Consider the following 22,233-nt stretch of genomic DNA (forward strand, 5'->3'; position numbering starts at 1 on the left):
TTGATCATGTTATGAAGAGAGAAGAATCGGAAGCTGTAAGAACAGTTATAGAAATGAATGTTGAAGGAAGAAGAGGTAGAGGAAGACCAAATAAGGAGATGAATGGATGTTATTGAATGTAATTTGTGGATGGCTTAAGTGAGTGTAGATGATGTGAGAGATCGTGTCAAATGGAAGTTTAGGATAAGGGTGGGCAACTCCAAGTAGTTGGGATTAAGGCGAAGAAAAAGAAAAAGTATAATTATAGTTTATATTTACTACATATGTTGATTGTGATTTATAATTTATGGAAAAATCAAATGAAAAATAATTTGCTTAAGTAGGTATATCTATTTATATATGGCCTGATAAATTTCAAAATAGGACATTTTGAAATCCTGTACACTTAAAAAAAAAACTGAAATATACCTTTGATGGAAATATATAAAGTATTTAAAAAAAAAAAATTATTTTAATTCTCGTATTTTTCAAAAAGTTTTGTCAATACTAAAAAAGTGTGTTCCCTAAATTGTTTTATTCGCTCAATAAAAAAATTAAAAAGATATAAATTGCCAAAAAATAAAAATAACACTGCATTAGTAAAATAAAATAAAATAAAATTCTTTTTATTAAACCAAATGTAATGGTGTAAAAAAATTAAAGTTGCTAATTGTAAATCTAAAATTAATACAAATTTTAAGTAAAAAGTTTATAAAAAAAATATTAAAACATAATATTTAAACAACTAAAAATAATCCACTACTGCATTTGCTTAAAATATTATTATTAAAATTATTAAATATGTTAGGTACTATATTTATATTTAACATAAATAATAAATAAGATCTAATAAAATATTACGGACTATAAAATTTTATGCGTGTTAAATTTTGAATCATGTTACCCAAGTTATTTTATTCTATTTGTTATACTTTTTGGATTCTAACTACAAAATGCTTCGTGAGTTGTAAAATAACACTAAAAACATATGAAAAATATTATTCAGAAGTAATGGATCATATAAGTGAACAAGTTGGTTGGGATTCTATGCAGCATTTGAAAATTAATTATGGCTCTTTTACAGAGACAAGCTGTAATATTAAGAATATTATTTGTAAAGAAAGTCATGTAGTAGTATCAAAAAAGTTTGACGCTATAATTCACATATTAAATTATATGTACGCAGAAGTCATAAAAACATTTATTCGCATCGAAGCTAAAATATAAAATGCCAAAAAATAAAAGTAACACTCTATTTATAAAATAAAATAAATTGCTTTTATTAAACCAAATGTAATGGTGTGAAAATATAAGTTATAGTTATGGATTAGACATTTGAAGTTAATACAAATTTTAAATATAAGGTATATAAAAAAAATTGTTTGAATATATTATTTAAAAAATTAAAAATAATCAACCGCTGTGTTTGTTTAAAATAGCATATTAAATAAAAATGATATAAAAATGTTAGGTACTACAATATATATTTTAAATGGAATATTAATTATTTCTAATAAAATTTTACTGACTTTAAAATTTGTGTAATTAAAATTGTGAATCATGTTACCAAAGTTATTTTATTCTATTTTTTATACTTTTTGGATTCTAACTACAAAATGCTTTGTGAGTTGCAAAATAAGACCAAAAACATATGAGAAATATTTGTCAGGAGTAATGGATCATATAAAGGAACAAGTTGGATGGGATTTTATACAGAATTTAGATATTAAGAATGACTCCTCTACATGGTTAAGATTTAATGCTAAGGACATTCTTTGTAAAGAGAGTAATTTAACGCTATCAAAAAAATTCGACGCTATAATTAATGTGTTAAATTACATGTACGCAGAAGTTATCAAAACATTTATTGATCATATTAGAGCTATAGCTAACCGATGTCAAGAATATTATAACTTAATCCAGGGAGATAATTTATTAAGTTGTACAGTTTTACTTCAAAGTGCTGTGGAGAATTCGAAAAACATGTTTGAACAGTTATACAATGTAATGAACTATCTTAGCAACATAGATTTTAAATTATTAGCGAATAAAAAAAAAAGTTTTTCTGTACCTATAGTAAATGAAATTTATACATTTGTAGAATTTTCACTATTAAAAAGTCAACAAAATACACAAATTTTTATTGACCTAAACGATCCAAATACAATAAAAGATTCTTATAAGGTTATTTTAGATGTGAACAATTTTATCGAAGGAAAAGGTCACGAAACCTACCAGAAAATTAATGTGAAAAATAGTTTAGTTGTTAACAATCATAAACCAAAATGTTTACTTGAAGAGAATCTAGAAGACTATAAAGCGCTACATTATAAACACATTGAATTGAGCAATTATTTAAGTGAATGGCTTAACGTGTATTACGTTGAAATTTCTACAAATTTCTACAAAAATCTTGGCTTTGAACAAGTTTTAGATTTAAACGAAGAAAGGTAAGAAAATCTAATTAAAAATTGTGTAGAATAATAAGGGAAAATTTATAAATGAACATATAATCATGTCAATTTTATTATATTTATCATGTACGACTAAACCCNCTACCAGAAAATTAATGTGAAAAATAGTTTAGTTGTTAACAATCATAAACCAAAATGTTTACTTGAAGAGAATCTAGAAGACTATAAAGCGCTACATTATAAACACATTGAATTGAGCAATTATTTAAGTGAATGGCTTAACGTGTATTACGTTGAAATTTCTACAAATTTCTACAAAAATCTTGGCTTTGAACAAGTTTTAGATTTAAACGAAGAAAGGTAAGAAAATCTAATTAAAAACTGTGTAGAATAATAAGGGAAAATTTATAAATGAACATATAATCATGTCAATTTTATTATATTTATCATGTACGACTAAACTCTTTTATGGTTGAAAATTTAACGAAATCTATTATTTGTATTTTATTAGTATTATTTAGCGTACTAACTAGACAAAAAACTCATATTTTCTGAGTTTTCTAATATTGTGGCTCCTTAAAGCTTTTATCTTAATAATTACTTATATTTACTCAAAATATAGTTTTATTATAATTATTAACATTATCCATATACTAGTGGTATTAATTTTTTTAAATTTCTTTATTAATTTTTGACAAACAAAACAAATGTTCTTGGTAATATTTATAGGCTATGTGAGTGTCTATGCTCCCTAACCCAATAAGACTTCAACAATGTAGACCCCTGGTATATACTTAAAAATTATATTAATTCAAAAAATAATATTATAGAAACTGGTTCTGTTACAGTCAAAATTGTATTTAATTCATTAAGCATTATCCTAAAACAAATTAATATAGGCTTCTATTAAATGTTTTTACAATAATCTTGATAGTAAATAAAAATTAATTTAATTTTAATATACATTTTTAAAAACAAATTATTAAATAAAAATTTAGAGGAACTATATACTTAATAATCACTTACTTTACTTATTTAACAAAGTAATATATTTTTTAGTACTTTCAAACCTCCAGTTCATTTATATGAAAATATTAGTCAATCTGAGAAAATCAAACAATTAAATTCAATTACTAATGAAAGTGGATGGAAATCGTTGAAAAATATTAATATTGTATTTAATGATCAAGTTATAGGCGTAGACCGTATTCTTAGACACCCTGTAGACAAACTAAATTTTCATTGTAAAAAGCAACATATATTAAGATTGATCAAGTGTATTTATACAGAAATATTGTTTAAGTATTCCAAATATGTAAAATTTATATTAAATTTTTGTGAAAGATTAAAAAGTTGTTATGTAATATTTATAAATATGGTGACACAAATTTTTGATGCAGTTCACAAGTCAACTAAAATGTTTGAAGTAATGTATAAAGCATTGGCTTCTTTAAATGAACTAATAGGAGAATATTTTTATGACAATGTGAATTCGAATTTAAAATGCTTTTGTTCTTTAATATCAAAATTACTTAAGGAAATAAATTCTGGAAAATATTCATTGGATGTTTTGGATAGCAAAGGGGATATCAGTAAACAGAGAGTAGATCACGCAAGAATATATGTACAAAATTTCTCAGAATTTCTAAAATCAAGCAAATTCAGATATTCATTACATACAACGCATGAAAAACAGTGTCCATTACGAAATTTAGTGTTAAACATTGATATACCGTGGTCAATAAATCCCATCAATTTTTCATCTGCATGTGACAAACTTATTGTATTTTCTAAAAATTTTATAAAAGTTTACTATGAAGAATTAGGTTTAAATAAATTAAATTAATATATTCATCAAATTTTTTTTATAGCTTCTATAATCATATGCATATATGGTTATATATATATTATTATATAATTATATTTTATAATAAATATAATTGTATAATCCACAAACCGCTCTTAATATATAAAATGTACTTTTAATTTTAAATATTATCTACATAAAATCAGCTCATAAGAAATAAATAAATAGATCAATAATGCTTTTTTAGCTTCGATGCGAAGCTGAGAAGTTATTAATTTTTTTATTTGTTTTTTTTTGTGTCTGTTACCACTCAATCTCAACTCTCACAGGAACAATTTTATGAACAATATGTCAAAAGATCACAAATTGTATCTAGGCGAAGATATTACCCTCAAAAAATGGAAAAATTACCTTGTTCCCCGTAAATGGGGGAAATCCCCCAAAAAATTACAATTTTAAAAATCGGTTATTTTTGACACTTTTTAATTTTTTTTTCTTAGAACTGCCATACATTTTTTAAAAATGTCCGAATCAATATAATTTTTTATTTTATAGATACTTTAGGTTTTTACCTATCATTTGATATATATTTTTGAACATTTAACCCTTTCCCAGCCCTTTCAAGATTTCAAAATAGCAAATTTTTCACAAAAATGAGCTTTTTCAATTTAACTTTTGAAAATGTTTCGGAAAGATTGACACTTTTATATGTACTTTAAATTAAGGCTTAAGTAATACGAGGTCTGGCTATACAATAACGAGACTGCGCGTCTAAAGGGCGTCATATAGGTGTGGGGCAAAATATGATTAGATATCATATTTTCTATGATCGATGCATTGAAAGACGCCTGAATCGTCCAGAATCAAAAAATCAAGGATGTCCAAATCAAAATTCATGAAAATGCTGATTATTTTTTTTCGGCATTAACGGTATTGTGATGACTGAATGGGTTCCGGAGAGTCAAACTGTTAACCAGATTTACTATTTGTCAGTTTTGGCAACACTGCGAGAACGGGTTCGTAAGAAACAGCCCGAGTTGTGGAAGAACAACTCGTGGATCTTGCACCAGGATAATACACCTGCCCATAAAGTGCTATCTGTGAAGCGGTATTTGGCTGATAAACGTATTCCATTGCTTAAACACGCGCCGTACTCGCCAGATTTGGCACCGTGCGATTTTTTTTTGTTTCCAAAGATACATTTTATCTTTGAAATGGACCCGATTTGAATCTATGGAATTGACGAAGCAAAACACGGCGGAGATCCTAAAAGCCCTCACCAAAGAAGACTTAGCACTAATTCGATCAATGGAAAAAACATACATTCGAATGTAGAATAATTTTTATAATAAAACTCTTTTTCGTATCCAGTCTCATTATTTAATAGCCAGACCTCGTATACTTTAATTTGAAAAAAATTAATTTAACCTCTAGATTATTCTAGTCTTCATAATGAAAATGATTGCCGTATTCCAAAATATGCTTCTTTTGTAATAAAAATGTTGATATTATATTTTACATTTTTTAACTTTATGTTTCTATAACTTTTTAAAAAATGCATTAATTTATTCTATTTTTTAATGCTAAATAATTTATATATACTTATGGCATTCGACATATTTCTATTTTAAATCAGATCATTTCCTTATATACGTGGGGGGGGTTCAAACCTAAAAAAATGCATATAGAAAGTGGAAATTTTGATATGTTTGATAAGTAGAACTTTACGAAACACATTTAAAAGTGTTTTGTAACGTCTGATACTTTTATATACATTTTAAATTAAAGTTAATGTAATATACTTTATTATGGAAAAAATAACACCATTTCCCTTTATATATTTATATATTATAAATATGTATATATATAAATATATATATTTGATAGTGATTTTATTCAATGTCAGATATCATTATACTTGACCCAACTATGCTACATCTCCATTGTACTACGACCCCACTGTGCTGGGTTTTTGTAATATATTAAAGCTATTTTTAAAAAAAAGTTGAAATTTATCGACTTTTTAAAATGGTAATTTTTGGGGGGATTTTCACCATTTCCTGGGAACGAGGAAATTTTTTTTAGTTTTCGAGGGTAATGCCTTCAACCAGATATAATTTATGATCTTTTGACGTATCGTTGAGAAAAATCGGTTCAGTGATAGCTGAGAAAAAGTAAGAACAGACACACACACAAAAAAATTGATACTCTCTCTGCTTCGCATCGAAACTAAAAATGACAAAAATTAAAATCAAAAGACATCCCCTTATTTTTAGTCATCTTTTACTGCTAGTTACTGTCTCGCCCAGACTATTATATTACCATTTACTACCAAGTCAAATGCACACATAAAGTTTAGAGATACACTTTTCGAGGACCAAAATCAGCTTTATATAGCAGCTATATATCCTAATAATTATCATAAATGTTTAATAATTAAATAAAATTATTATATATAAATATATTTTGCACTAACCTTGGGTCTTCCGGTTAAATGTTTCAAGTAATCCTTGTATTGTAGTGATCGACGGATCAACTTATTGACGCGAAATTACACGCACACACAAATTTCGATGCCACGAAAAGAGAAAAACTTTGAGGGGTCGTGTCGATACGAACCTCAAGTTGGGCGCCAATTTTATGTCGTACGTCGGTAGTTAATTAATGTTTACATATATGTATATATATTGACGACGAGTTCGTCGTTCAAGCTCTTCTCGAGTCTTCCCGTTGGATAAACTGATCAGCTCCAATCCCTTAAATTAGTGAACTACTAAAGGGGTAGAGTTTAGACCCTACAGCACGGTCTAACTCACAAGTAGCAGACTGAAGGGTGGCTCCTTGTCCTTGTAATTCAATACTTTCTCAGCTATCTATTACAATGATATATATATTAATAGATTTGCTGGAAAATATTTTTAAATACTTTTTTTTTGAGGAAGAATTAGTAGTGTTATGGCGAAAATATATATTAAAATAAGCCCCCTCCGTCATAACGTAATGAAGGGCGGCAAATTTTTAAATGCCTATAGGCGGAAAATATGTGAATACGCCCCTGTGTACATAAGATCGCAGCTGAACCCCAACCGCAAGCACACGATTGCAGCGCCTCGCTAATAGTATATGTTTTTGCATATTGTTCGGACGACGCTGCCGGTCGTCCAAACACACTGCTCGTGTGTGAATGCGTATCCGCGTATGCTGAGGGAAACAACTCTAATGTTCGTACACGACAAATGTATTATTGTACTATTTAAAAATTTGCATTTATAATAAAAATGTAGAATTAAGAATTATTCAATTAATTTTCTTCTCGTAATTAATTTTAGTAGGGGGTGCGATCGTCCCGTCGTTCAAGCCACGAGCCGCCATTGGTGTTTAGAGTTATTTTTAACAAATTATACGATGATATATAAGACAATTAAACTACATTAAATTTTATACAATTATAATAGTGACAATAAACAATTACTTATATTTGTTAGCAGTTCATTCATAGGTGCAACTAAAGAAAAAATGTTGAGGGTGCTGAATTTATGTTATGCTCACACCCCTCTATAAAATTTCTCAAGTAATCCATTATTTACCACTAGCATTATAAAAAATAAAATAAAATTTATTTAATTTTACGGTTATCATCGCAATATATATTCATAATTCCCGAAGAAGTAAACAATTTTTCAGCACAAGCATTAGGTCTTTTAATTGACCCAAAGAAATACTTTTTGTGCTTTGGAATTAAAAATTTTCTGGGCTTTACAATAAACCTATAACAGTACCTTGTAATGATTTATGAAATACAGACTCTTTTCAAAATCTATATCCATCAATCAATCAATTGCAATAGCCGTTCCTATGTTTTCATCATAAAATCTAATTTATAGGTTGTTAATAATACAAAAATATAGGAAAGTAAGGTGTACATTTCTAGTATAATTCAACTGAATCTGAAATATTATCTATATCATCATGTTAAGCTCCAGTCATTGATTCTAAGTAGAACTTGTTTAAACTACTAGGAGGTTGTGTTCTTTTACGTTTTAATTGAATAATTTTAGTTATATTTAATTCAAATAGTAATTAATATAAAAAACAATTAAATAACTAATTTGAGATAATATTATGTTATTTTTTCAGTTAGCTCTTTAACAGTTGACTATAATTAAAAAAATCTATTATCAGAACTAATTTGTAAAAAAAAACTTGCACGGCTCCGAGAATAACACTTGTTTTACCTAAAGTTGCCGTTTTTGATTGAAGTGAAGTACTTAAAATATTTAAACTTCTCTTAATATAATGACAACAAAAAGAAATTGACAATTTTGAATCTGATTCAGAATACTTATCATAACATAGTATATTTTTTTATTTTTACTAATAAGTACTAGGGCGTGGGGTGGCGCGGTGGTCACACTAGTTGTTGACAAAACTCTAAAGTAACCAGACATGTCACAAGCTCCAGTATAAGACTGAGCGGCTGTGATGAAAATATTAATATATTTTTAATTTTTCAAAACAATTGAAAATAACAGAAATTTTATGATTAGCATCTTGCCCGCTGGACATACACAAATTCTACTATATCCTTTACAAAAAATAACAAATAGATTTAACTAACCACATTAATGTTTGGAATAGTGCGGTTACAATTATCATTATGGGGTTATTGAACTCTCGAATGTGTAAAACGAATATTCAACATGATTTTCAAATATATATTTATAAAGAAGTAATGTTATATCAATCAAAATCAATGCTATTATAACTCGTTTTCTTAGTAGTCTAATGTGTTTATATTTTAAATTTCTTTCATTTGTATAAACTAGAGTTTATAGATTATCTAAACACCATAAGTGCAAACTATGCGTTATATATCATATATTGTTTATTTAAAAAAAATCACAAAGATTTATCGAATTGTATTAAAAGTAAATTGCTTCATTATTATGTTTATTGTCAAATACTCATAAAAAAATCTTTCATAAATTGAGAAAAAGTTAATTTCACATAATTTTAGTGAATTACACTAAGGGTATTGATTAAGAGCTGGGGTGCTGGATAATTGTACATATAATTTTTTTTTTATTTATCTTTCCTAAAATTATTTCATCATATTTAATCATTTTTGCGCATAGTTTTGGGACTGTTGCAAATCAAGTTTAATCAATTTTTTGGATCTTTAGTTGAGTTTGAGTGTTATTTTTCAAAAAAATAGCTGAACTCTTATTGAGAATAATTTTTTTTTGGTTTTACTTACATTTATGAAACTTTAACCAACAAATATATAATTTTAAAAGGATTTAAAAATTACTAACTTTGTGCATCTTAAGTAAATATAAAGCAATAAAATTTGCATTAAATATTAATTATTTTTTATATACTTTTTCAGTATTATTTTAGTTTGAGGTAATTGAAGTAATGATATAATCTTATATATATTTTTTACCGCAAATACAATAGTATTTGGATTAACAGATAAAATTTTGTCGATTATAAAAATTCTTTTTTTTTTTTGCTATTGATATTGTTTTTTTATATACCTAGATCTGCTTTTAAAGGAAATTAATATTAAATATAATCAAAAAAGTTAAAACGATGTTGACAATAAACGTTTTTTTAAACGTTACAATTGAGATATCTTAATCATGTTAAATAAATATTGAAATAAAAAAATTAAATATAAATTTAATTTTTAAACCAGTAATTCTATCATAATTCTGGCTTTAAAGATAAAACTTTGAATATTATTAACTTATAAAAATGTTTAATTTGATGATTTTATGTTATTGCTTATAATTAACTAAACATAATTAATGTATTTATTTATAAATTATTCTAATGTAAACAGTGTTTAAAGTATCAAGTATATAATAATAATCATTTTTCAATTATTGTAATATATTATTGTTTATAACAACTACATAATTTTCTAGTTTTACTTATTTTTGCGATTTTTTATTGACATATGTATACAATCATTAAGTTATTACTATTATGAGTAATATTTATTTTAGCTAAACTACTAATTATATTTTCAAAAATATTGTTTTAAATTCCATGAATGATCAAGCTTTATGAAAATTTTTTTGATAAGTGTTTGGTTTGGTGTAATAGAGCGTTAAAGTAGTCTATTAAACCATTGTCACGTCTCTTAACTTGTTTATAAGGTTTTGTGTTTATTTCTGATACAGCTAATTATCTTCTGCAGTATTCAATTTATTGATTGGTTTGCAGTAACTTCCACGTTTCTCTATCACAAGTCTTTCTCTTCATCAACTCTTAATATAAATTACATCCTTGATTATCTGAACTTATGTATTTCTCTATGATTTTTTCCATCGATTATTCCTTCTAAGATTAATAATAGCAACTCATCGTGTCCTAAAATATGACCATATTTTTCGACCATTCATTTCGCCTTTTCTGTACACTTTTCTATATTAATTTCCTCTCAGATACCCTTTCTAAAACTTTTTCATTAGTAATTCTATCAGTCCAAACTAAATATTCCATCCTGTTGTAGCATCACATTTCAAATGCCTCTATTTTTCTCATTTCTACACTTGCATAGTCCATGTTTCGCATCCATATAACATGATGTTATAGATATATGTTTTTAATAAATTCTTATTAATATTATAATCAAGGTTTTTTAAAGTAAAAAGATTTCTTTTCTTATTAAATGTCAACTTAGTTTGGCATATTCTCTTTATAATTTCCTTTTTGCATCTCCTATCTGAGCTTATAGTGCTACCCAAATATATGAAATCTATAATCTTATAGCCAATGTCGAAGCAAAATTAAACGTCCGTCATTAGTGGCATGTATTAAGTCATTATAAATACTTCAACAGCGTCAATGTTAAACAAATTGGATTGCGTCGTCGTTTGATTAAGAATAGATAAAAATGGAAAAACAGGTATTTTTCTTCTAAAATTTATGTGATGAAAAAAAACTTCACCGTTAACAAAACCTTAATTCAAAAACGTTATATTTTTAAATTATGATCGCGTATTTATTATTAGATAGATAAAATGAAAAATGTTTTTAACGAAACAAGCCAATTCCGAGATAATCAATATAAACGATATTACTCAACAGTAATCTAAAACTGTCTATGTTTAAAAAAAAATTCAACATTGAACATTAGTTCATTTATATTATGAAATGTTATAGAGTGTTTAGTAAGTAAACAGGTCAATTTTTATAAACATTAGAAACCCGTTTTCTTATTAACTGAACACTCTATATATATGTATGTAATGTTCAATTTGATAACTTTAAGCGTTAGCAATTTGATTATGTAAATTTTATAACAGCTCTAACCTAGTATGACAATTACTTGACTATTTTAGACATTTAGTTTTTTCTTCTCAATTCACGTTAAACATAGAAATTTATTAATTAAATTTATCACATAAATGTATTTTTGAAAAGCTTTTTTAATTAGAAGAATAATTTATGAATTTTGAGTATTTATTACTTCTTTTGATATCATAAAAATTTGACGTAGGTTTTACATAGTGACCTTATTTAAATTTTTTTATTGTAATAAAATAATCTNTTCAAAAAAAAGTTGACTCACAATGAAATTTAAAAAATTTACCATCATTGACAAAACCTTTAGATGCTTCATTATTAATAACTTCACTAATTACAGTCATAGAATCAATATTTTATGTTTACCGTCACTCTCCAAACCTTCAGATTCTTCATTTTTAACATTTCCATTAATCTTTAGAATTATAGAAATGTAAAAAGGGCAGTAAAAGTTTTTTCTTTAATTAAATATCTGTATCGTTTAAAGTTACTTTGATATTTTACGATGTAGATAAAATTTATTATATTAATAGAAACTCACATTAAAGGAATTTCGCATGTAAAAAATATAAACAACTATTACTGAATATAGTGACAAGATCCATAGTGTTTATTATCACATTACATTAATATATCTATACTGGAACGTTGTCCTAAGGGCCTTAAAATGGTCGTGTTTACGAAGAACCGTTGGACAGACAACACCAATGCGCTACATGGACCTCCGACACTAGTTATATCTTTTTTTTTTTAATGTCTTTGGCACGTTTGTCGGCAGCTTTGCCAAGTCGTGACCTCCGTACTGAACAAGAGGTTACAAGTCTCCGGCTTGTGCGCTATACAGTAGGTCTTTTAATTTGGATGCGATATCAATTGAAAAACCCATCATTTTTCTGTAGTTATTACTTACGAAGTAAAAAAGAATAGATAAAAATACAAATATTACCTAACTGAAGCATATAACTTAAGTTAATTGTATACTCAAAGAACTGACACTAACTACCAACTGCTAATATATATGTTTTTATTTTTTCGAAAGAGGATGTTTTTTACTGAAACAAAGTCTGAGCCTCTTTCTCTTTTATATCATAAGCACTACCCTGTAAAAAAATTACGTACAAAATATTAAATATTATTATTATTTATGATGTCCGAACATAACTTGAGGTTTCGGTTCAAAATGATATATTAAGCATACTACCCTTCATGTTTTCGTTAAATAATGGTATTTTTTATAAAAATCTATAGATTAAAATTTACTTTTATTTTTATAACTACTGTAAATGTAAACTTTATTCTAAAAAACAATTATTCCTAAGGGTAGACTTTAGGGATAACTTACGAAAATTAAATAAGAGCTTATTATTTTTAAATCTTATTATATAATAAAACTTTAAAAAATTAGTTAATGCTGGAAAAATTACTTAAGGCCGTACGATTTAAAAAAAAATTTTTTTAATGATAGAGCTGACGACATTATATTCTAAGAAAATTATTTGCGAAGACGAATAAATATTTTTTAGCACATAGTGAGTATTTAAAATTTGTATCAAAAACGCTCTTTGTCGGCAGCATTTTTCGATTTTTCCTAGGTCTGACCAGAGATATTCCAAAAGTGCCCTAAAAATTTCGTTGAAATCTGTTGGTTTTGATCGGGTTTTTTGTTTTAAGTCCACGCTCATAGTTTTTAGTAGGATATTATTTTGGTTTGCGCATGTCAATTTTGTTTAAATATTATGCAAGTGTACTAATAACAGGGTATTTAAAGATACCTTAGTAATATACCTACACATTTTAGAGTCATATGGTTAGGTAATTTTTTTATGATTTCATGTATTTATTAAAAATTATTGTATAGAATGTATAAAAAAATAAATATTGTAAGATAGAAAAGTTAATTTATTATTATTTTCAGTAATAACTTTTTTTATTTTCTTCTCCTTTTATGGAACAAATTATTTAATGTTATTGTATGCCTTACCATACTAACAATCTTTTTCTTTGTGGTAGGACATTTTCCTGCAGTTTTTACATTAAATGTTAATGAAAATTTATATTCGTGTATTAGATTCTAATACAAATTTAAATGTATGGTCTTTTATTTGAAATTCTATATTATACTAATCGTTTCAACCTATTACTTTTAACTCCATAACAAAATTTTATTAATATTGATGATACCAAAGATAATGTTAAAATAGAGCACTTTGAAAATTAAATATCTCATTATGCGTCATGTATTTAATTAGAACCACTTATTTGAGAAACTACGCAAGTCTAAAATGTTTAACTAGTCAAAAAATTAAAAAAATTATTTTTAGAAAAATATCTGTTAAAAAGTTTAAAATAAATGTAAGTTTTGAAATTTTAGTGTTTCATTTTGACGATAATCAATATCGTCAAAAAATGAAAATAGGATATCATCAAAAAAATTGTTATTTTTTTTTAAATCAAACTTTAACATGACTGAAGTTTTAAGCATAGATTTAAGTCAGTTCTATTTGCTATCATAATTATTTTTATAATAACAAATATATATATATAATTTTAAATTATTTAGAAGTACAAAAAATTCAGTTTTTACATTTACTTATACATAACTTAATATAAATAAATACTATATGGATTTCCAAGAAAAAATGGAAGTATTAAGTTAGAGAATTTTAAACTTAGTGGGTAACGACGTGACTCGAAATCACGCCTGTTAAAGCGATAACACCTATTACTTTGTACCCATTCACTACTCAACGTTAGTTTCACCGCGTACACTAGGACCTCGTCGTGGGCTCGATTTAATCACTACAACCATTGCTATAGTCTGGTGGACTTAAATATCTGACTCGCGTTTATTGTACCCTCACGCAGCTGACATGATAATAATTAACGAGTTGCCGCCGAGTGTTAATTAAAAATCTACACGACGGCAATCCACCAAAAGAACCGCCAGTTGAGAGTGTTTAGAGCAATGAGACTTCGACTTAAATCAATTTAACATGTCTAATTTGTTTCTGTGTATTACAAATAATGCTTACAAGTTTTTGCGATTTACAGAATAAGCTATTCGTAGGACCATGACAGTAATTATTCGTAAGTTGTATCTTTTTCTACTAGTCCCAAAATTTAGTCTTATATATCAATTATCGTTTTGGGATTCGTTATCAATAATCCTAAGCTAAACTAACCAGTTGATTTTTGATATTCTAGATCCGGCGTTGTTCTAGGATCACTTTTTAGCTTCGGTGCGTAGATAAGAATTTTTATATTTTTACAATCTCAATCCCGATTATATTTTATAGTTGTGCTCGTAATACTTATTATTATCCTCTACGTTCGAAAATATAGATTCATCAATATTTCTATTAACAGCAGTGTCACAATGAATTTCTAAAAAATATTTCAACCTTTTAAATTAATTTGTTTAATTAATTATTTTAATATGTTTTTAAAGAAAAATATGACTAAATTACATTAACGTAATTTGCATAAAGGCTTTGGAGTCTTTAGCTTTTTAAAAAAAATGCTTAACCAACACCAATGAATTAAAGTTTTGGGTAGAGGTAGAGAAGCTTTTTTTAAGGTTTATTATCCAAAATTATTATCTAGATATAAAACAATAGACCTCAAAAACAAATTTTAAATCTACGTCCAAGCTAAAACACCCATAATTTTTAAAAAGAAAGAACGCAATTTTTCGAAGGATATTTATTAGGTATTGGTTGTTTTATGATCATATATTATTTATGATGATGGGAAGTGAACATCAAGTATACAGACTCAATGATAAAGGTATTCCGTTTAAAAATATTTTCTAAAATAATAATACATAAAAATTCTATAAATCATATAAAAATATCTAAATAATCAAAAAAATATTCAAATTATGAAGTTATTGATCAACTTTAAATGCATATTTACTCTGTTACTTATATATTCACGAAATAAATAATTTATACACTATGTTAACACGTGTATCAATTTATTAAATACTTCCTTGTGTGAAATAAGTTTTATATTTTATGTTTCTGTATTTTTATTTCAACATTTATCCTATATATTTTTTATAAGTAAAAATTATAGTTCAGACTTTTCATTTTTTAAGCTCTATAAATTAAGATGATATCAGTACTATTATAAAATTAAGTAATTTAAAATTTCTGTAAACGAGAAGAATAATTATTCTAAAAAATAGTTAAATAATATATTTTAAATTAATATCAATTATTTAAATATACAGTAGTGGACAAAATTATAAGCTACCCTCAAATTTTATATTTCATGCTTTTAGATTTTGGGTTTGTACGCAATCATAAAAGTTTAAAAAACATTACGAATTTAAAAATCGCTAATTTTCGAAATTTTTTTACTTAAAACTGCCATAATTTTTTCAAAAATGACCAAATCAATATAATTTTTTTTATTTATGCACGATGTTTTTTTCACATAAGAGTAAGAGGAATAGATCACAGATCGATTATTTTATGTGGAAGAGAGAGAGCGTAAAGCGAGTAAAAGATTGTAAAGTTATACCAGACGAGAGTGTAACTACACAACATAGACTGATGGTAATGGAGTTGTGGTGTACGGGAAAGAGAATAAACTAAAATAGAAGAAACACGGGGGAAAAATCGAAGATCTGTCGGTGGAAGTTGAAAGGGGAAAATGAAAAAGAGTTTGTAAAGATGGTAAAAGAGAGGACGTGTGTAATGTCGAGGGACATATAAATGATGTGTGGAATAGATTTGCTAGTTGTGTAAAGAATACTACAAAGGAGATTGTTGATGAGAGTAGGAGTAGAACGCCAGGAAACAAGGAAACCTATGTTAAGATGAGGACGTTCAAACAATCATAGAAAGTTAGAAAAAGCAATTAAAAGTATGGCAGAAGAGCAAAAGGAGAGAAAACTGGATGAAATATAAATGCTTGTGCAAAGAAGCCAAATGTGCAGTAAGTAAGGCGAAGTTTAAGAGGTATGATGAGTAATATGATAGACCAAGAACAGAGGAAGGCGAGAAAGAAATCTATAGACTTGCAAAGATAAGAGAGATAAGGTTCAAAGATTATCATTATATAAGGTGTATAAAAAGTGTTGATAATAAGGTACTCACTCTCGAGTGATGATAATGTGAAAAAAAGGAGGAAAGAGTATTTTGAAAAATTACTGAATGAGGAGTACCCAAAAAAGACATTAGAGGAAANAAGAGTATCAAACAAAGACATTAGAGAATATCTCGTGGAATGAGTGACTGATAGATTTAATTAGTGAGAAAGAGATATGGGAGGCTGTGTCATCAATGAAAAAGAAAAAGCAGTAGGACCAGATGAAGTGCCAGTAGAAATATGGAAAATATTAGGTAGTGTTGGCATAAGGTGGTTGAAGGAACTTTTAAATGAAATCTTATTAGAAGGGAAAATTCCAAATGAATGGAGGAATAGAAAAATACAAAGAGAGGTGCCGTGGTGCATGTTTTTTGCTGACGATATAGTGTTAATAGGAGAAAATAGAGATGAAATTAATCATCTGCTTTTCCGGGTCTAGACTATTGAATGATGAGTAGTCTCGGCCTATCTCCTTTTCCACTGGCTTTCCACGGTGTATAAGCCGCCTCACCCAAGGCGACCCAAGTAACTATGAGGTACTCGGGCCGTTGGGGCGTCTTTCTGATAATATACTTTACCATTAAAAAAAAAATGTCTGACTTTATTTTGTCTTCACGGTGAAAATGGCTACTGTATGCTATTTATGTGTTAAAATTCTCGATTTTATTTTTATATTTTTAACTTTGTAACGCTATAACTTTATGGAAAATGTATGGATCATAATAATTTTTATAAGATAAGTACTATTTATATTCTTCTTTTGTGCGACATACTTATTTTTTTTTAATCGGACCATGTTCCTTAATACAGGAGGGGTTCAACACTTAAAAATGCATATAGAAATTTTTTTTTTCCAACTTAGCTTTTTAATGTGTTCCGGAAATACTGACACTTTTATATATTTTTTAAATTAAAGCTTATATAATACACTATATTATATAAAAGGAAAATTTTCAGAATTTAGTTTGTTTTCATGGTGAAAATTAACATCAAAGTTAATAAAAAAATTCTTTTTATATTTTTAATTTTATAATGCTATAACTTTTTAAAAAATACATGGATCGATACAATTTTTATACCTCTTTAATTCGACATAGTTTTTTTAAAAATAATATAATTTTTCTTTTTATATTTGTATATTATAAATGTATATATATAATATATATTTATTCATATATTACACTTAAAAACCATAAAACTTGAAAACCTTTTGTTTTTAATAAATAATTTAAAAACAATTCATTTCAATATGATTATTGTTTAACTTATTTATTTTATCAAATAAAAGTGAACATAAGCTGGTCATCTTACATTGTTTTCGTCAATCAAATGTGAAACAATCCGAAATTCGAGAAAAATGCGACCGCAGCACTAACTAGTTATAAGTAATAAATACTAAAATTTTATCGAAGAATAGCTATTGTAGGCAATAGTATTCATTTACCCGTTCAACATAATAAAAAATACTTGAGTTCAAATCAGTGATCGAAATGGAAAATTTTTTGAACCGGAACGCATTTTTTTTTAATACATACTCTATACTACATACTAATGTATTTTTTTTACGAGCCGGAACGCTAAAAAAATTTTTGTCGTGAACCGGAACTGCGTTCCAGTCCATTTTGAGCCCTGGTTCAAATTGAGAGAATGATCAAAAATAGACATGTGCGCAATCTTGATGAGTTAAAAAAAGAAGTAGCTCTTGTTTGTCGAAATTTAAGTCATATTTACTGAGGAAATATTGCATAATGTATGGTACCAATATACAAATAAAACCAATGCAAAATAAGGGGTTTTATTTTAAGTTTCATAAAAAAAAAAAATTTCATGCATTTAATTGATGTTTAAACGTACAAGCCCAAAATCTAAATGTGTTAAATATAAAATTTGGGAGTGTCTTATATTTTTGACGATTACTGTATATAAATATATATATATATTATATGATACATATTATTAATTTAAATTTTAGATCTGAGTGGCATTCAATTTCTTAAACTGTTGTTTTTTTTTTGCACGAAGAAATAAAAGTTATGATGATTTCGTTAGTTATACTTTTAATGTAAGTTAAACTTAATCAATAGCTCTGTTAATCAATTAATCTGTTGACATTAAGATTTTAATAAATTCTCTTCGATTTTTTTTATTCAGAAATAAACAAAAAATGAAGTTAAAAATTATTCAAAATATTTTGTAAGTATGATACAGAAAAAATTGGTTTAATTCATAAATGCCAAATTAAAAATTTTATATCAAAACTTTTTTTAAAATCTCATTATACAAGTCGAATTATTAAATATTTCAATATCTATAATGGTAAATGTTTTTAATTATTTTTTTGTTATCTTTATATATTCGACGTTATATAATGATTTAATAAAATCTATTTTTTTCTTTAGATCACGAGAAGTTAAATATCTATAAAACTCTAGAAACGATTTCAACATTCAAGATGTGTGAAAAAAACTTTCGATTTTAAGTTCTGATTTGTGTAACTTGTAACTAAGATTTAAATTCAATACAAATTTTTGTATAGTTGTATTACATATTTACATATTTGATGCGTGTTAAATAAAATTATTTAAAATTATGAATCGAAATAACTTTTTATGAATTATGCAAATTTAATTCACCTTTGTTTTTTTGCTGTAAGATATCATACTTTTGGTTAATGATTTTTCCTTGTNGCTGTAAGATATTATACTTTTGGTTAATGATTTTTCCTTATATCAATTAGTTATGTACGCTATATTAATTTCATAAAAATTTAATTAATCAAACTTTGTCAAGCTGTGTAATCTAAGTAAAAAACGAAAGACATTATTTTATGTATTAAACTTATTTGGATAAATGACGCCTGTTGAGTATATTTGTATATTTTAAAAATGTATAGTACATGCTCAAAAAATTGAAATTATAAAATACTTTTTATGTATGCACATTATGATATTACAATGGAGAAATATTTATTTTATTTTTATAGTTTATTTTACAAAAAGATTATTTGAATATTAATTGATATAGTACAAAAATTGTGACCGTAAATTGTTGCTAATTGGCACTTGATATTTATCACAAAGATAGACACATTATACAAATTCAAATTCATTGTTTATTAGTTATATTATTTAATTTTTTCTAAAACCAAATTGAGTACCCCAAAATTACAAATAAAAAAATGATAACTTTTACTTTTCAAGTAATTTTGTATGTAATTAAGAGTTGCTTTAGTTACGTTGTGTAATTATACGCAGACAAGAACTTACCATTTAACATTTTTTAAACAAGAATTTACTACTTTCCTAAATCGACCGCAGTCGAGATACTCTTCCGTTTGAAAATTAGTTAACTAGTGGTTTGATTGATCACCATGTTCTCTAATGACAATTCCCTTTTGTGGTTCTTTTCTTTAAATTAATAGATCTCGACTAGTGCTTCAAATACATCGTTGTAATACTAAATATGGCTATAGCACCCATTAAATACTCTTAACTAATTTATTCTTTGATCCATTCTCTGATATTTATAGTTTTTTTTTTTGCTAAATGCGAGTAATTACGTTATAAAATATGTATATACTGCGTCCCTCGTGGCGTTAGAAAATATTAAAACTCACATTAAAACGTCTTTAAACAAAAAGTCAATCACTCTCCGGGCTCACCACCAACGAAGATTTTCGACGAATTTCAACAAACAAAATTGTAGATACAATATCTTTTTAAACAGATTAGCGTGAACATTCTCGTTTGTGTACGATTATTTATTCATATTTGTTTGTTAAGATTATAAGCATGTAAGTGGAACTACAAAAAACGTTTAGTTTACCAAGTTAATGGCAAGCATTATTTTTTTTTCAAAGTAAAGAATTAATAAGTAACTTAAAATATCTACATAATTCTAAGACAATCATAATAACATATTTAACTTCGATATTTAATGTTTTGTGTTCTGTTTCTTCTATACAAAAAAATGAGAAAATGAAAAATGTATACGTGTTTTAAACAAAATGATATTCATATTTCTTATTGGCCTAAACTAAATGATTCAAATCATTAAACGTTATTTTATTTCAAGGAGTCTTTCTAAACACGCTAAACTATTTCATAAAAATAACGTGACTGAAAATGCCACTTAAACAATTTATTGATGGTCATAAAAATGAATGATATTAATTGATGTTTTTCTAAAAAAAAAAAAGATTAATAATAACACCGTTGGGTCTTACTACATGACAATAATACTCTCTCCCAGTGAAGTGGCGTCTGTGACAGTAAATTATAAACGAAATGTTGTTTTTTCCCCGACGACTACAATACATGCTGAACGACGTCGTCTCACAGTTTCAGAATAATTAAAAACAAAAATGAGTCACATATATTACCTTAATGGAGAATAAAATAAAACATAAAAAACGTTAATTATAATTCGCAAACGACTGTGTAATACGATAGGAAATGTCTTATTAAATCGCAAAGTGATTTGGATTGGTTCCAGAGAGTAGATACTCAGAATCTTTTTACCGGTAAACCCCCTGCTAGCGAGTGTACATAGCCCTTGCGCCTCACCTTAGGGACCACCGTCGGGTTCAGTCGTAAATTAAAGGGTTCATAATGTTTTACTCATTTTATTCTTCCCGAGACACCTCGACCCGGACCTCCCAAACGTATTATTTTTATTATACAAACATACACACACTGCTGCAACAACAATGCGACGTCGTTTAACATGGAAAAGAAGTTGGTAACTGTGTATCATGTCGTCCAACACAGATGAATTACGATTAAATAAGATGGCTCATGATACTTCATAACCTACCATAGGAATTTGTAGTACTTGGTTGTGTTTTTGAATCGACCTAATAGTCAACTAAATATAAGTGAAACTATTATGCTGTAGTTTTTTTCGCAAAATTTATCATCGACTCAGATACCTAAAAGTAATCACCTTTTTTTATTACACAGAAAATTAAATATTGTTTATTCAATAAAAATGTATGTTCTTAGAATATTAAATTAAAATTGGGTTAAATGTCTGTAGAACGGATCTTTTTTTTTATATAATAGGTGTCAACAAAGAATAACGTATAAATAAATAAAATAATAAATAAAAATAATTAACAAATCATAGAGTATAATTAAAATAGTTTTAAAAATGTACAAATTAATCTATTTTAATTAGAGCTAATAAAAGATGTTAAAGTTTTTAAATACATAATACTTGATTACATTAATAAAAATTTTAATTATGGACATATTCGAAATTAATGCTTATCATATATTCAAAAAAAATATTTCAAAAGCTTAAAAGTCTGATAATTTTTTTTTCAAGAGAATAGTAATATAATATTCTTTAACTATTTACTCGTTTTAACAATCTTTATAACATCATCACAGTTTTAATGTTATTATCTTGTATGTTGTACATTGTCAAAGTAAGTTAGGGTAATACATAAATTGTGACATTTTAAAAAGATAGAAGTCACTAGATTATAATTATGAACACACACTATGATAATGTTAAACATTTAAAATATGAATCTTAAAGGGTTTAGATTGACTGTAACCTATTGTCAAACCTATATAAGAAACTTAACTGCAAGATTAAATAATTACTCAT

General features: G+C 26.3%; 1 protein-coding gene across 1 annotated transcript; it reads left to right on the forward strand.

The window, feature by feature from the left end:
- Positions 1-1,488: 1,488 nt before the first annotated feature.
- LOC126908888 (uncharacterized) lies at positions 1,489-4,239 on the forward strand. The gene is made up of 2 exons (XM_050691207.1): positions 1,489-2,429; positions 3,453-4,239. Exons 1-2 carry the CDS (start codon positions 1,540-1,542, stop codon positions 4,237-4,239), a joined length of 1,677 nt encoding a protein of 558 aa, XP_050547164.1. The 5' UTR covers positions 1,489-1,539.
- The last annotated feature ends 17,994 nt before the right edge of the window (positions 4,240-22,233 follow it).

Source organism: Daktulosphaira vitifoliae, unplaced genomic scaffold, assembly GCF_025091365.1.
Source record: "Daktulosphaira vitifoliae isolate Bord-2020 unplaced genomic scaffold, ASM2509136v1 Scaffold_30, whole genome shotgun sequence".
Lineage (NCBI taxonomy): Eukaryota > Metazoa > Arthropoda > Insecta > Hemiptera > Phylloxeridae > Daktulosphaira > Daktulosphaira vitifoliae.